The sequence below is a fragment of the Thermobia domestica genome, chromosome 3, assembly GCF_964235325.1.
Source record: "Thermobia domestica chromosome 3, izTheDome1.hap1.1, whole genome shotgun sequence".
Lineage (NCBI taxonomy): Eukaryota > Metazoa > Arthropoda > Insecta > Zygentoma > Lepismatidae > Thermobia > Thermobia domestica.
Genome location: NC_137456.1, coordinates 151,601,585 through 151,618,846, shown reverse-complemented (window position 1 = coordinate 151,618,846; position 17,262 = coordinate 151,601,585). Strand labels below are relative to the sequence as shown.

The window sequence follows — 17,262 nt, the reverse complement described above, 5'->3', positions numbered from 1 at the left end:
CACTCCCCCCCCAATACTTCCCCAAATTTCCTTACACACCCCATGAGAATAAAAATATTGTTTTCTTTTAGTTTGTGTAAAAATGTATATAATTATTCTGGGTGCACACCCTCTTTCGTTTTGAACACCTCACTAAGTTCCTGGAGTTCTTATTGATTATGTTATGTGATACTACCATGAATACCGAGATGGTATCAAATATTTCAGCCTCAGTGTGACTTTTTGCATATCCTTTCTCTTATTATAGCTACATTCAAAATACAAAACATGAGAACAAACTTTGCCCTCTCCTGCGAAAAATCCCGTGGATGTATTGTTTTTAATTTTTATTTTTATTTATTTATTTTAAAAAATAGTCAGGAAAACGGAATATATACTACTAGTGCGTACTATACTAGTGCGTACGGAATAGGTGGCTGCTTATGAAGGTTTGTCTTCTAACTCAAATAATCCAATGGAAAATATGTCATACATCTTCCATCAGTTCCTTAAGGTTTGTGAGCCGTAGCCTGAGGGGCGGGTGGGTCTGTCTCCTCGGGCGCCGAACGAGTATGAAGAAAGGAAAAGTGTTGGAAATGAGTAAACGATGAATCACCCCGAAAAAGTATTGGCGCCCTCTTTCGGTTTGCAAAGAAATAGATTTGGCAACCCAAACATTTCGATAAGATACAAGTTTTTACTTGTTATGATGTATGATATAAAGTTATTATATATAAAACTTTATATTATATATAATAAAATGGTATTATATATGATTTCTTAATGACGATGTGATATACAAGGTGCCGAGTAGTGACTCATAGCGTACGCAGGAGTTTTGAAAATCAGAAACGGCCAAAGTCTGAAATACGCGTTCGGAGTTTTGATGGTGATGAGTTCGTCACGCTTTTCTACTCAATCGGATTAATTACAACGCGACGATAAGAATGGAGGTATGGAAATGTGAGAAGTAAAGAGACACACAAGCTGCTGTTTGTGCGGGAATATTAAAAATTAAATTAAACAAGGGGAATAATAACATTATCGAACTGAAAGGAGTTCTAGAATAGGGGCTTAAGTGTCAGAACTTAATCCAATGAATTTAGTCTTTTTCAAAGACTGATCAGTACCAGGTTATTTTTTGTGCATACGTATCTACAACTTTTATCTATCTACATACACATAAAACATACACACACATTATATATACCAATTCCTTAAGGTTTGTAGTAGTCTCATGTATGGGAGTGTAGATGTTAGTGTATTTTTTAATATGTTAATTAATAATAAGTAAAGTTAAATTCAGAACTTTTATTCGTTAAGAAATTAAGTAATTACTATATTTCAAACATATGTAGTAGCCAAACTATATACTGAATTTTAAATTCAAACATTAAACATATTCTTCACCTCCATCGATCAATATTGAGAAATTCACAAATAAGTCTCTTTCTGAATTTCCGATAAATTTCACAAAATATATTTTTTATAAAAGAATCGAAATTAAAACGCTATTTGTGTGGTCACATACAGAATAAAATTACAAAAGTTTACAATTATTACTGGAAATTAAATCTGTCATTCATTTCGAACATTTTAAAAAGGATGTTTCTGATGTACTGAAATGTCATTTCTTATCAATAATCTGAAAGGCTGCAAATAGTTGTAAGTTTCCATAACTGTTCTGTAAATGGATTTGTATACAACCAAAGGTAGTTTAGTCAAGTTAACAAAAAAAAAAAAAAAAAAGAAAAAGAAAAAAGAAAGAAAAAGTCCAAAATAAGCTTCTTGGAAACAGCTCTTATTTGTAAAAGAATACGTAATAATCGCTTTTGGTTGATGCAATGATGTGTCCAAGCAGCTATTCAGTGTAAGATAAGAACAAAAGATGCTTCATTTACATGTAACAAAACCCTTGTTAAGGTGAGCGTAGGGGCGCCGAAGTCTCTAGCTACGGTTCTGATCACCATTTCATTTTGTCTGCAGTCGATAACTATTTCAACCTGATTATATATTTCATAAGTAGCTACCTACGATGTTTTCACTAGCGTACATTAGATTTTCCTGACTTAAGTTATTTCTAAGTAGATACTGCTGTTAAGAAATCTTTGAGCCAACGAATTCATCTTAATGTGCGTTTCATTGTGTCTTACAAATATAAACTTATGGAAACAGACTTCACCATTGTATTTCTCGTAAAATTCCAGCTCAATTTGGTATATCACATGACCCCCTTCCTATTTAAAAAAAAAAAAAAATGAGCGAGATACAAGATGGCAGATTTCAAGATTGCGGTCGTAAGAAACATATCATGAAATAGATGTCTACTTTTTCTGAGTGTCGGTTAATGTGTTTTTGTTTTTCATTTCTTTATCCGTTTTAAAAATAAAATGAAATTTTCAAACTTGAAACACATTGTTATAGCTAATTGTGATCAATCAGGATTTTGGCCACTGCGGCCGTCTTTGTGAACGGAAGCACTTTAAATTTGGCTTACGCTCGTTTCTTGATATTCCACATTGCTCTGCCAAGTTTGGTCAAGAAACTAGATTTCAACATCGATAAGTTTATTTATAACAGAAGGAAACTGAAATACTGGTACAGAACCTTCTTTAAAAATTGGGGGGGGGGGGCACAATGGTGAAATATATATTTTAAAATTCATTCACTCACTATTTGCATTTCTATTTGAGTTATTTCTCTGAAAAAGTAGCTGGTATAAGCAATGAACAGGGTATTTTCACCAGAACATTTTGCAGATGGAAAAACGTTATGAAGGGAAATGGGTACAACTACTAGATCAGCAGGGAGAGCGCTATATATATTGGTTCTACATACCTTGGTACAGAAGTTATTTGTAAACCTGGGGCCCCGCAAAATGTTTCCAATCGCGCCCCGCACCACCTAAGGCCGGCCCTGATTGTACTATTGTGGAGAAGTTGGAATGTACGTTTCTTAATGATGTACGAATAAACCTGGCATTGGTTACGTTCATTCGCAGTGAATATTCGAGTTCAGATTATCCTCGGGGATGCATATCGAGGTGAACGTGTAGAAGAGTTTCGTCTATTCTACGATGTGAATTCTGATGGACACAAGAATACGCACGTGCGATACGATTTTACATCCCTATATCCTCATCAGATAGAAACCAAACTACCACCTGTCGAACACACAAAAATATAAGAAAGAAATTTTCCACTAGTTCACAAATTAAACAGTCTTATCAAATTTTCTATGCTGTCTCAGCGTAGTCTTTACCTGCCTATCTTCTCTTACAGAGCTGACGGAAAACTCTTATTCGGTTTGTATCGTACATACATGGAGAAGCAAAGTGAAGAAGAGTGTTGCTACACAAAAGATGGAAGTTTCCTGCATGAAACATAGGTGAGTGAAGAACTAATGTTAGCGCTGCAAAAGGGTATCTTATAAAAAAAATATTAAGTGTGGGATTTTCAAATTGCCAGGTATGTGCCTAATAAGTCACATGGTGTATTTGAAAACTATGCGAACAGCTATTTAAAAGATAAAGCAAGAAAGCACCGAGTACCTTTCAGACTGTGCCACTGACATTCATAAAGATATAGAGCTGCTTATAAGGAGCATGAAAATATCGAATTAGATCCAAGCAACATACAATATAATCCGGGTTTAAGGCTCATAAGTAAACAGCTCCTTAACAGAGTAGCAAGTTTGCTCAAAGAACAGATATGTTAGAGACTGTCTTTGTGCAAAAGGTAGAAGAGTATGATAAGTACATGTTCGGGCCGCAGTATGAAATTCATTATCTTCTTCCTTTAGGAGACATTATGTGCATAAGTTATCATAATTTGGAAAATTAAGACAAATTAAATCGCACATCAAATGTTGTCGCACATCATATGTTGTCTCGCACAGCGTACATAACGGCACATGCGAGAATTGACTTGCACAAGGCCATGGTACAAATTGGATAAGGCAGTTTACTTTAAAACATGGATATTATTAATTTTGTTTGTAAAAATGGTGAAACTCCCCGTTTTTCATCTAGGGTGCGTACCTCTGGGAATTAACTAATCAAATTCCTGGCGGTTGAGTAATTGATTCGTTTTTGTTTTGTTTCCCAGAACAATTGCTATCGTCACAAGAGTGTTTCAAGTGGGAAAACTAAAGTCATAGCTAAAATTAGGAGAAATACTTTCAATTTTCGTAACAAATTATAAATTATGAGCACCTTAAAAGCATGTTATTAGGACAGATAGATAAACGAGGATTTCACAACTCCGGGAAAATCATGAGTAAATGGGATTACAAGATAGTGTCTGCTTGTCAGAATGAAAGTCATCAATTGGTATTTATTAAACGAAGACGAATTAATAATGATCAGTTTGACTCTCTCCCCCTTCGGGCATGTCATCAGCAAGTAATACATAAACGTATTTCAAACGGTTATAAATTTTTATTACGACAAAAACATTTAAAGGTGAATAATATTTCTAAAATCATTAGTAAGAGATTTATTCACCCAGCAACAATTTTGGTCTCCGGACCAACACGAGCTGGAAAGACAGCATTTGTGGACAGATTTCTAAAGCAAAAAATTACTTCCCACAAACTTTCGAAGTATTACTTTTTGTTATGGATCTGTATTACCGCGATTAAAATCGAACTTATCAATTATTCAGTTTATGGAAGGATCACCTGATATGCAAGTGTTCTGTCCAACTTCACCAGAACTAAATCTATTTAGCCTAACGATAGTAATGTCGTGCAGGTTGCTCATGAAACGTAAGTGTTTCATTAGAAGAGATGTTGCTAAGTCTGTTGAAAATTTCTATCATTCCTAACTGTACCATCTTGATGAAACACTTCAGTAAACTTCTTATATGCTGCAAGTGGTGCCTTATTGTCGAAAAGCCCCATCTCGAAGTGCCCTAAAAGATCAACTACTCTTGTACAGCGATCTAGAATTTTTCTTCAATAATGTTTACCTTCACTTGTAAATACACTATATGCGAGTGTTGGTCCAATTCCCGCGAGAAACAATTCTACAACTCTCATAAATTGTAATGAGTAACATGGGAATGTGATACACGCCCAACATAAAACCTTACAATATTGCATCCAGTGCGTTACCTGGCTCGTGTTCACGCCGCTCGTCATCATTTTGTTGGTGACGTCCTTTCTCTCGTGTAATTCATTTTCCACTTCTCTCGAGAAAAATACTTCATTTCCTTGTAACAAGTGTTTCACGTACCTACGAGAAAATTAATTATTTAGTAATAACAATAATAATAATAATACAATACACAAATTTATAACAAAAGATAAAATGAAGGGTAAGGGGAAGAAAGAAGGAATGTCACAAAACTACATTTTCGAGAAAATGACGCTTTAATATTGAAAAGCTATATAAAATGAATAGGGTTAGTCAAATCTTTTCCCCGTTTTACATGGACATTTCTACCTCTACGCATGCATGCATATACAGTCAAATAGTTCCAACAGTCACTAACAGATAGGTCAAAGTACCCGTTAAAGCAGACTCATGGACATTCCTTGTTTTTTCCCCTTACCCTTCAAATACAATATATAAATACAATATAAAAAGATAAAATTTATAAGAAGCAACAGTTTTTTAAAACGCAAAAATTAAGAAAAAACAAAATATGAAAATTAGAAATAAGGCAAAAGACAACTTATTCGCTCAGCTCTTGCCTTAAAACTTCAATCCTTCTAAGCATCTATACCCATTTGTAATACGCGCATACTCTCCCCCCTCTCAAAAAGAAACAAGTTATCGTTAAATGTACAGGTACAGTTATCTCTGTTTTCTTTATATTGTAATGTCCCACGTGGTGTTGTATACAAACAACTTTCTTGCTTATGTTTACAAACACCACCACATTGTTACGAGAGGATTCTACACACCAGATGGATCCGCTATCACCTGCAGACGACGGACTTCTGGCTCCTCCCAGGAAGCAGACGACGTCGGAGCAGCAGCGCCACCGCCGTCCGAGGACCCTTATAAATTTGACGGTCGATAGCGAACCTGTACCAGTTCTCTGGTGCCCCTCCTATTGTTTGCATCGGAATATTAGGAGTAACCTAACCCTAGGCCTCTAGTCTGCTTCGATATTCTTGGCTTTTCCTTTCTCCTGGCCTAGCTTGCTTCGGGGCTTTGTCGGGAATCCCAACCTCAGCCGCTTAGCTTGCTTCGGGGCTCTGTGCTCACCTAACCAATCCACTGCTTTTTTCGGAGCTTTGGGTTTCTATCGCCACTCTGCTTAGCCTGCTTTGGGGCTCTGTGTATATCCTGTCTGCTACCTCTCGGTCAGACTACCTATATCTAACCTCGCAAACTTTGAGGAATTATCTATATAATATTTTTTGTAAACTACTGTCCATAGTGGAATTTTATAATAAAAGCCGGAAGTGGGAGTCGAATCCGGACACTTTTTATTAATGCTTTACCTACAACCTATATGGGACAGAGTTTTACAATATGCTCAAATTTTGGAAGATTTCCACAGCAGGAAAGGTGAATGAAAGACATTTTAATGTTAGTGTTCAGTATTTTACAATAAAGAAATTAGAAGCAAAAAATCAATTTGAACGAAATTACAAAAATTAACACTGTTGAAAAAGATAATTTTTTTTTAGGTTGAGAGGGAATTCTGTGCTTCAACGTAGAACAGACCTCCCCGTCACTCAGAACAATGTGGATACATATCCACACACAAAACATTTAATCAAATATTCCTAACTTTTCTTATATCGGTAGACTCCACATAAAACAAAAAATGAAAATTAGCTATCAAAAGGGACGAATTAGAACACGAAAATCATGTCTTGTGGCATAAAAGACTACCTATACAGCATGTAAGGAATCGGTGGCGTAGTTGGTTAGCGTGACAATGTAAAATCAATCAGTAAATACGGTTGAAGGTGGTTCGAGTCTCTTAAACGGAATTTACTTTACTATTATAATTGTTCATTTTTCGTCTTTTGGATGTGAGAAACAAACTACTACGTATGTTAAAAATACGATATCAAGGTGAGAAATAATGCCATACTTCAATCTGTATTACTGTTCTTTATTTTTGTTTCCAAAAGTTTCGTAATTATTTTCTGTATTCTCTTTTATGCATAAAGAATGCTTACCAGTAAATTATGTTTCTTAAAAGCAGTTAGGTGAATTTTATGATCAATTTTCACATTACGTATCGTCTCGAAAATTATATTTTCTTCTCGTGGCATCACTACTTAATGCATTATAGAACTTCACCTCTATTTACTTATTTCATAAACTTTGTTATTAAATGTTTTTTCTATGTAAAAATTTATTGAAGTGAAATTTATATAATGCGTTTAATTAAGTAGTGATACTTCGAGACAAAAGTCAATTTTCGTGACGAGATAGCACTTTCACGACATGAAAAGAGTCAATATTTTAAACTGTCGTCTCGTGGCGACAGTAGTGACAACACGAGACAAGATATATCGTGTATCGTCTCGATAAAAAGTGCAGACTTCCTTACGAGACAGACATAAGTTTCAGGATGAGACTCTCGTTTCGTCTCGTGGCAACTATTAAATTAGGTAATTTTGTCTTTAAAAATCTCTAAATATCAGTAGCCGTCGAAAACGTTTAAATAAATGAACAAGTATTGAATTCCTAACACATATCGCATTTCAAACACTTTGAATGTAGTTACTCACTGACAATTACAATAATGTTGTCACTAAGGCGGAAACGGGAGTATTTATAGTTTTCTTTTAATTCACAAGCGCCAGTAGCGAAAGATATAAAATTCAGTATGTTCATACGAGGAAATGTTTCTAATCTACCAAATAGTGTTCCTAAGAGTGTAAGGAAAATATTAAAAACAATGACAGTAATTGCCCACTCTCAGTAGAATGTATTACGGATGTTCACATTAAGCAATGGAAAGCGTTGTTTCCAAGGACTCGTTAGATTCAAGACTGTCAGTCAAGAAACAATCATGTGTTTCGTTTTACCTACGTATTCTCCCACCTCCGATAGTTTAGCTGATTTTGCGTTTGTCGATGAATATTTCGTATGTTCTAGAAAATTGCTCCATCATATAAAGAAAACGAAAATTTCAACCTTATTGGGGACCCGAACCTACGTCCGTGAGATTACAAGCATTATGCCCTAGACCCGTCTATTTTGTTCACCTAGCAACCGTTCACATAAACCGTGAAGTATTGGACAGTTCTTTTAACTTGTGGAAAATAATTATTGATAATAATGTCGCCGCTATCAACACTCTTATTAAATGTCAAATGTACTCATACAAAATGAATATTTTCCTAGCCAGTAACTTATGCTTTCTTGTTTTAATTCGTATTTCTTTGTTTTATATTTTATTTCCTTTCTTTTTCCCAATACATTTATTTTTGTTTTTTGAATTTACCACACGACTTAAGAACATCAAATGTTTATCACAGAAGCAGAACCTCTAGTCAAACGTATTCTACTTAGAAGATATTCACTTTGAAATGATTATACTTCACCCCCTCATGATATGCAGTATATTCTTACATTACTCTTCTGTCAATTTATCCGAAGAGGAAAGCGAAAGGTCTTTTCCCTATGAACCCCAAAGTAACATTTCCTAATATGGAGGCATGTTTACATAAAACAGCCATTTTGATTTCTACATTGATTCCAAAACACTTGAAATAGTAATTTCTTAGATGTGCGAAATATATATAGACTTCGTATATTTGACAAGGAAAAGCTTGCACAATAAACTCTTATCGGGGATAGAACACAGGACTCCGTATACAACAGTTACACGCGCTAGCAACAACACCAGCAGGGAGTACAGTTTTAAGTAAAAGCTTTACGCTCCTCCTACAGACGAAGTACTCCTTCGTAATTCACTGACGTGTAATACCAAGCATATTGTACAACTCTAAGCCTCAAGACAAATTGGTAACAAACATTACGGAAGACAGAACAGATTCGCAGTATTTGTTTTGTTTCCCAAACGTTACTCGTATAGGAGGCATAGACCGGAATAAATAAATAAATAAATAATATATATATATATATATATATATATATATATATATATATATATATATCATGTAGTAGTATGCCTTTGCACTAGTTTTCCTAAGACAAAGTTACCTAATTTAATAGTGTTACCACGAGACGAGACGAGATTGTAAGCTGTCTCGACTGGTCTTGTGCAAACACCGTCTCGTCTCGAAACTTATGTACTGGTGTCGTACGAAGATCTCAATCTTTATGGAGACTATACACGATATATATATATATATATATATATATATATATATATATCTTGTCCTGTGGTATCAGTACTGCAACAACGAGACGGGGCAGTTTAAAATCTTGACTCTTCACATGTCGTGAAAATGCCGTCTCGTCACAAAAATTATGACTGTTTCGAAGTATCATTAATAAGAGCATAGAACTATCACCTCAATAAATATTTACAGAGAAAAACATTTAATAAAGTTTGGTATGAAATAAATAGATAGAGGTGAAGTTCTATAATGCATTAAGTATTGATGCCACGAGACGTTACAATCATATAATTTTCGAAACGATATGTAATGTGAAAATTAATTATAAAATTCCCTACCTTACTGCTTTTAAGAAACAATTCACTGATTATTATTATTATTATTATTATTATTATTATTATTATTATTTTGCATAAAAGAATATGCAGAAAAATTTACGAAACCTTTGGAAACAAAATTAAAAGCAGTAATACAGATGAAGTATGGCATTATTTCATACGAAAAGAAAAAAATTATAATAGTAAAGAAAATTCCGTGTAAGAGACTAACCCTTCAACCACATTTACTGATTGATTTTACGATCTTGCGCTAACCAACTACGTTAGCGATTTCTTAGGTGCTATAAGTCTTTTTTACTACAAGACATTAATTTCATTTATGATCGTGTTCCAATTCGTCCCTTTTGATAGCTAATTTTCACTTTTGGCTTTCTCTCTATGGAGTCTGCAGATATAAGAAATGTTAGAAATATTTGATTAAATGTTTTGTTTGTAGATATGAACCTACATTGTTCTAACTGTGACTAACGTGTAGGTCGCAGTTCTACTTTAAACTACAGGATTCCTTCCCGACCTAGAAAAATACCCTTTCCAATAGAGTTGATAATTTTTCTAATTTTGGCCAAATTAAGATTTTGTTTTGCTTGTAATTTCTTTGTTTTGAAATATTGAACACAAACATTAAAACTGTGTTTGTCATTCACTTTTCCTGCTGTGTAAATCTTCCAAAATTTCAAACATATAAAGAAAACTATTAAAAAAAAACGTCAGAATAAAGAGGCGTCAATTATTTTCCTCGTACCAGTACATTAAACTGTTTTCGTCACACGTCTTCAACTACGATAAATTTAAATAACATTGATTTTCGTTGCCCCTAAAAGTAAATCGCTCTTTAAAGGAGTCTTTTACAAAATGACAAATTTATTGTCTACTCCTCTTCCCTCTTTATATATACTTGTATATAAACCTCTTGATCCAAAGTTTTAAAAAAATCCATCACATTTACTTACAAGTTTTCCGCTTCCAAGTAATTTCGTTATTCCTCATCAGTTTCGACCACTGACTTGTTCTAGAATGCCTGCGTGAGCGACAAGTCCCATGAAGCCGTAGAAGCTTGCGGGCCAGTCCTTAATTCCTCTAAGGACCTAGATTGAGGCAAAAGACATGCAATACTTTAGGGTATATATAAAGGAATTTATATATTACAATGCATTATATATTAAGAATTTACTACTAAATCTTTAATTGTATTCTACCATAATATGACTATACTTTCTTCTTTAATAGGCTATACTGATTTTAATTTTTCCTTACTCTTACTTTTTTTAATAATCTTCAATTTTACTTTCAGTTACTTTAATATAAATAAAATAAAGAGTTTGTTTGTCTGTGTTCGTCTGGGGACCAGACGAGTGGATAGAGTTATCAAATTTTGGTCACAAGTACCTCGGTCCAGGCCCCAGATTAAGACGAAGCTTTTCTTTCTCAAAATTCGAACCATGGGGGGTCTAAGGGGGGCGCGTTTACCGGGACATGTAAAAGTAGTAGAAAATGACCGATATTAGTGTCAAATTCATAGTTTTCGCGGTCGCATTAACTTCCAAATTTACCCTATTCGGCTGCGGGTCGGGGGGTCACCGGGGAAGGGGGATACAGATGCAAAATTAATCCAAAATGACCGATGTTAGTGTTAAATCAATAGTTTTCGCAGTTGCTGAGATCAATTGTGACACTTCCATTAGTGATGACTTTCAAATTCAGCTATAAATATAGGCGGGGGAATTCCGAGACATATAAAAATAATCCAAAATTACCGATATTAGTGTCAAATCCATAGTTTTTTGCGGACGCTGAGATGAATGGTGATACTACCACAGGTGTTGTCTTCCAAATACAGCCCCCATGTGAAGAATTGATATTTTCAGCTAGTTTAAAAATAATGCTATTACATTACAGCAGGAAACGTGAGTTTTATGTTCTCCCTCCGTTAAAAATTTTGTAGTATATGTAAACTATTGTATTTTTAAGAATTTCTTCATCAATGTAGTCATTTTTGTTTCTACCAATATTTTAATAAAATGTTATTACAATCCAATTTAAAATTTAGTTTATTTCCCTCCCCACACACACAAAAAAATTAGAATCCGAAAAGGCTACGTTTATTTCCTTCCCTACGAAAAAAAAAAACTGAAAAAGCTAAAGTTTTATAAATTCTATCACGTTTACTCACAAGCTTCCCGCTTCTAACGAATTTCCTTCTTGTCCACCTTCTTCCATATCAGCTTTGATCACTGACCTATTCTCGTTCTTCTTCCCAAATGCCTACGTGAGCGAGAAGTCCCATAAAGCTGTACAAGGTTGCTGATCCCTCCTTAACTCCTCTAAAAAGCTATCACAAAACGAAAAAAATAGGACATTTAGTATTTTATACTGTAAAAAAAATTTCAAGATGAATTTTCTCTTAATAAAGTCATTCATTCATTTTAAACATTTATTCTAAAGATATTTTTCTAGAAATTTCTTCCCACTTTCCTTTACACGTTGTTATCATCAAAACTTCTTCCAGCTTTTTTTCTTTTCAAAATTATAAATTTTCTTTCAGGAAAGTAATTCTGAACATTAATATGTGAATTTACTTTAAACACCTACCATCGAGTTTCATTCTCTTCTCAATATTCGTTCTCTTGTCTTTCTTCTTCTTCTTCCTCCTGAACATCGTCAAAAAAGCTGATCCAGCTCACTGTAATAAGATAATTTTCTGTGTCACGAATATCTGTTTTTCAAAAATAAAATAACATAGGCAAAGCTCATTTATATCAAATACGTAGTACCTAATTTTAAAAAGTGATAAAAGTTATTCTATAACACACACAAGTTATTCTATAATATATAATTATCGTATTTGTAAATAAATAAATAAATAAATAAAAATAAAAATATAAACATGACAATCATTACTTCTATTCTTAAAGACTAATAAGATTGTTAAACTCTATAGAATACTTAGTCATTTTGGAAGTATTCTACGTTGTATTTACATAAATATGGTTTAATTATATAATTTATTCATTTCTTTTACACAACTGACCCTAGGAACACCAGGGGGTCTAAAGCCGCACAAATTACCTTTGTTATAATTTCTAATTGTATAAAAAAAAGCTTTAAAAAATTATGTTGTCAGCCTTCACCCCATTTATCATAAAACGTACTTGCTTGGATTTTTACTGTTTTGTTTTGGTAGTAATAAGGGTCTATTCAGCGGATACGCTTACTGTTACATTCGAATGTTTTGGCTATTTTCTTTTGAAACAATTTTGGTATTACAACATGCAGGGGCATTCTATATATATATAAAGAGAGAGGGTAATAGTATACAAGAGGACCTCATTATGTCCAGTGCACGTGCATACTTCCTACTGTTGCACTACGTATGAAAATGATTTTATTACATGTAGAAGTGGTAATAGAACACGCAAGAGACCCAGATCATGTTGTATTCACACTCCAATATGAAGTGTGAATACAACATGATCTAGGTCTCTTGCGTGTTCTATTACTACTTCTACATGTAATAAAATCATTTTTATACATAGTGCAACAGTAAGAAGCATCCACGTGCACGTGACATGCGATATGTGTTTCAAATGCCCCACATATACTCATACAAAATGTACAAGGGCACATTATTCTTCTTCGCATACCATATAAAAAAAACACATTCTTAGAAAAACATCTGTAAGTACAAGGGCCATTTTAAGAATGCAATAAAAATTAGGGAGGGAGTACCAAGCGAAAAAGCGCACATATAGCCCGAAGTACAAGGGCTATATTATTGTTAATCACGAAATATAAAGCTCTGGAAAAGTAAATGCCTACAATGACCTACTGAGCAACATAGAAGTGCTTACCGCCAACGTGCTGAAATTTTAATATATTAAACTATCAATCAACACAAAAAATCACTTATTATCTGCAATACAAGATTTTAAAGCACAAATATAAAAAAAGATTAAGATCGCACATTTACTTCACGATCCACGCACTTTACATACTTACACGTACAAATATCACCATTTTCATCTTCTTCCTACCGTACTGCCACCTGCAGAACACAAAGCACAAGCTCCGTCAATATAGGCAGAACAAAAAAAAAAAAAAAAAAAAATGGCACCCCCATGTAGGCGGAACCTCTGTCTAGAACTGCAGGACGTTATAAGGCCCGCAAGAAAATCCCGAAAATGCAAATTACCAATAAGCGAAAGTACAAAAAACGCGAGCTCACAAAAACCTCTACGGAATGAGCCCAAACCTTCACGAAACAACCCTTGAAAACAACCCTTCAAAAACCGGTAATCAATCACGGTAGACCTGCTACTACTGCACACAACTCTCAAACAGCTGAAGAGAGTTCACCGTGCATCAAAATAAACAAGTTGTACGATCCCAAAAGTGAAATACATACGTTGTTCTTTATATTCGTACCACCACAAAAGTGAACGACACTCGCTTTTTTACCCCATTTTTAAGTTCCTAGATGTTCAGTGAATAATCTGTAAAAGACTGCACTTCGTGCGTCCTCGGGAAGTAACGAGGCACTGTCGTATACTATATCCCATGTGCATTCCACAGGTGCAAAAAAACTGATGTGCTAATAAAAAAATATGAAATTTTATGTTGGGATGACAACACTGCTTCTCTGGTGACATCATCTAGAGTGCCCAATGAAGGTCCTTCACACTGTCTATCATTTCGCGGAAACAAAATTTAGAATAATTTCGCCATTTCAAATATAACCGGGATGGAAAGTATAAATGATTAACCCTGAATTCAAAATGAAATGAAATTAAATTCTTAAGTTTTACGTCCCACGATTATGCCGGCTAGGCTAAAGGAGACTGTGATGATGAGAAATGAATGAAATGGTAGAATGAAGAAAGTGGGAGGAAATGGGAGAACCTCAAGAAAACCCACGCACACGGTGTTTGTCCACCACAAAGTTCACTTGGCGGGGGCTGGGATCGAACCCGAGACCCCATGCACCAGAGGTGAATGCTCTACCACTGAGCCACCGCGGCCCCCAACCCTGAATTCATTTGAATACTGAAGTATACCCCACTTTTCTCCATTCCACCCCTCCTACGTGCCACACCGAAAAGCAATTAGAAGCTGCCTTTGTACCCACACTACACTGTACTATGTTGTTATTGATTGTATGATATTTATTTTATTTGTTTGTATAAAAAACTGTCATAGTTATTGTAAATAAAAATGGTAACAAACAATTACACACATATAAACTTAGTTGGCAACACGGCTAACTTAGAAAGCTCGTAATAATAAAGAATAAAAATATGATATCTTAGATATCCCAAGTTCATATCAGACAAGAAAAATATTTTCCGTGAGAAATAATGACCTTTAAGTTGTGGGCCTCATCCATCGTTGGTGTTCCTTGTAACCCAAAAATTCCTTTGTGTTCCTAGGGTTAATATCTATTTTAGTGACTATATAATAGATTTAAAATCAAACAAAACAATCAAATTGTTTTACAAATTAACATCTTATATTCAAAAGAGTAAAAGTTCCAATACGAACATTCATTCTACTTACTTCAACTAACTTAATATCCATTCTGCCAATGTTCCAGCTATCCATTCTGCCAATGGATCCATAAAATTATTTCCTCCCTTCTGATACGCGTGATTACATTTGACAATATGTACAAAATCCTCTTCTGTCATCTTTTTATATCTAATACTCAGCAATAAACAAACTTCCCTATTTTATGTTGTTTATTCATGAGGTCAACGTGCATGTTTGCCACCGCGGGATTAACACTCACTATCGATAACACGTCATTATACGCCGGTTTCAACATCAACTGATTCATCAAATTCTAACTTTGAACCTTATTTTTTCTCATACAGTGTTTAAAAGAACTAAGTGTATATATAACCTGTAAGTGTAAGGGAACTAAACGTATAACCTGTACGAGTACATTGTAATCAAATTTCTCAACTCGTGCTTGTATTGAAATCAAATACTCCCACCAAGAGTCAAATTCAAGACCACTTACATTCACGTCTAGAGCCTTACACACACCAACATAGGGAAAATGAGTACAGACGATTTTTTTTTCATTTCTTTCACCATCCAATGCGAAAAACTGTTCAAAAAGCCCATAATCTATTTTCCTCCAACTCAAGATCTATCTACCAAGAATCCAACACGAACGCACATAAAGTGCGCGCTGTAAGGACTTCAATATAAAGGGAAACTAAACACGTAGGATTTCCGATGCAAAATGTTATTATGAAATCTGTAATACATATGACAAAATTCAACATTTAACCGCCTTCCACGGAAAGCGAACCCGAGAACACGCATATATATAAAATTTGCGCTTTAGTAAATTCAACAAGATGAAACATTAAGTGAGCCTTCATATGCAGTCACTACTCAGTGATGCAACTGCTTGTGAAGCATTGCTTTAAATTGTTGCGTTCGTACGAGGTAACTGCAGTTGCCGTCACCGACCGCTCTCGCGCAACTGTATCGAGCAATTATTAACACAATAGAAAATAACAAAAAACTTATTTTATGCATAGGGGTCTACCTTTATTTCGTTTTAGTATAAATTTTAATGAATTTTCATTTTACAAATGCTGTGAGGAAAGAATCACTACAAATTCAAGATCTTTTCTTGTTGTTTGAAATTGTTACAGAGAATGTTGAGTTTGAGTTTTACAATATGCGTTGGCGCAATAATGAAAGATATTAGTTTTGAATTTTCGCCCATAATAGTTTGAATATTGCAACACTAAGAATTTCATTAAAAAGAATAAAATAATCGGATTGTTGAAATTTATCTAGATTTATATTGTGACAAGGTGTTGAGGAGCACATGCATAGGAGGGCTGCGAGGAAAGTGCAGTAGCTATACCATAATTACTCGTCTCTTCGCTACTGTCTACTGCAAATACAACGTTAAAATTCTATTTAGCTTCGACGACCAATGATTCAAGCCAATAGACTTGCTAAATCAATTATTTGGAGACCGACTTCTGTTATTATTATTATTATTATTATTATTATTATTATTATTATTATTATTATTATTATTACGTAACGGGACTTAAATATTGTATTCTTATTACGTCCGTCCGTTACTCTCACGATAACTCTTGGACAACTATATTATGTTTTTGCAATAGATATGTGGAGCGATTATGGTATCTCGTCCGAGTTCGTTAATGAAGACGATTTATCAATCGGATGTGGTAAAAATAAACCATTTCCGTTTTTAACGTTGCCATTATAGAGCGAAAGCCGTAATAGATAGCGAGAAGTTTTTTTTTTATCAAATCGATTAAGCGTTCCAAGAATGACTGAAATGTCCATCCTTAATACTGTATTAAAACTGGAAGTGGTATAAATCCAGTACGACTTCCGGTTTTAATATTAATCTATATAGAAAAAAGTTGATAAGAGAGCAAGTTCGATTTCCTTGCAATCGACTTAGCCTTCTAAGAATAGTTCGCATCTTTTCTTAACACGTTATTCAAATCGGTAGAGGCAGAAATCAACCATTTCCGGTTGCAGCGTTGATCGCCATAGAATAAAAACCGTAATAGATAGCGAGAAGTGTTTTTATCATCAATTTAGCATTCCAAAAATGTGTACTATCTCCTCTCTTAACCCTCTATTCAAACCAGAAGTG

The 17,262-nt window shown here is 34.4% G+C and overlaps 1 protein-coding gene across 4 annotated transcripts in view; it reads right to left on the bottom strand.

Moving 5' to 3' along the window:
- The window catches only part of LOC145680815 (hemolymph lipopolysaccharide-binding protein-like), a 94,309-nt gene that overhangs the window by 62,967 nt on the left and 14,080 nt on the right, over positions 1-17,262 (bottom strand). The window contains exons 1-2 of one of the 4 annotated variants that reach the window (XM_081751893.1): positions 15,153-15,498; positions 12,192-12,282 (exon numbers count right to left, since the gene is read on the bottom strand). The exons of 1 other annotated variant lie outside the window; for it this stretch is intronic. In XM_081751893.1, the coding sequence (XP_081608019.1) occupies positions 12,192-12,258 (67 nt within the window). In that variant the 5' untranslated portion in view covers positions 12,259-12,282; positions 15,153-15,498. Of the gene's footprint in view, positions 1-5,094; positions 5,216-10,552; positions 10,654-12,191; positions 12,283-15,152; positions 15,499-17,262 lie in introns of those variants that run through there. 2 more of the 4 variants (XM_081751894.1, XM_081751895.1) reach the window with 2 other exon arrangements.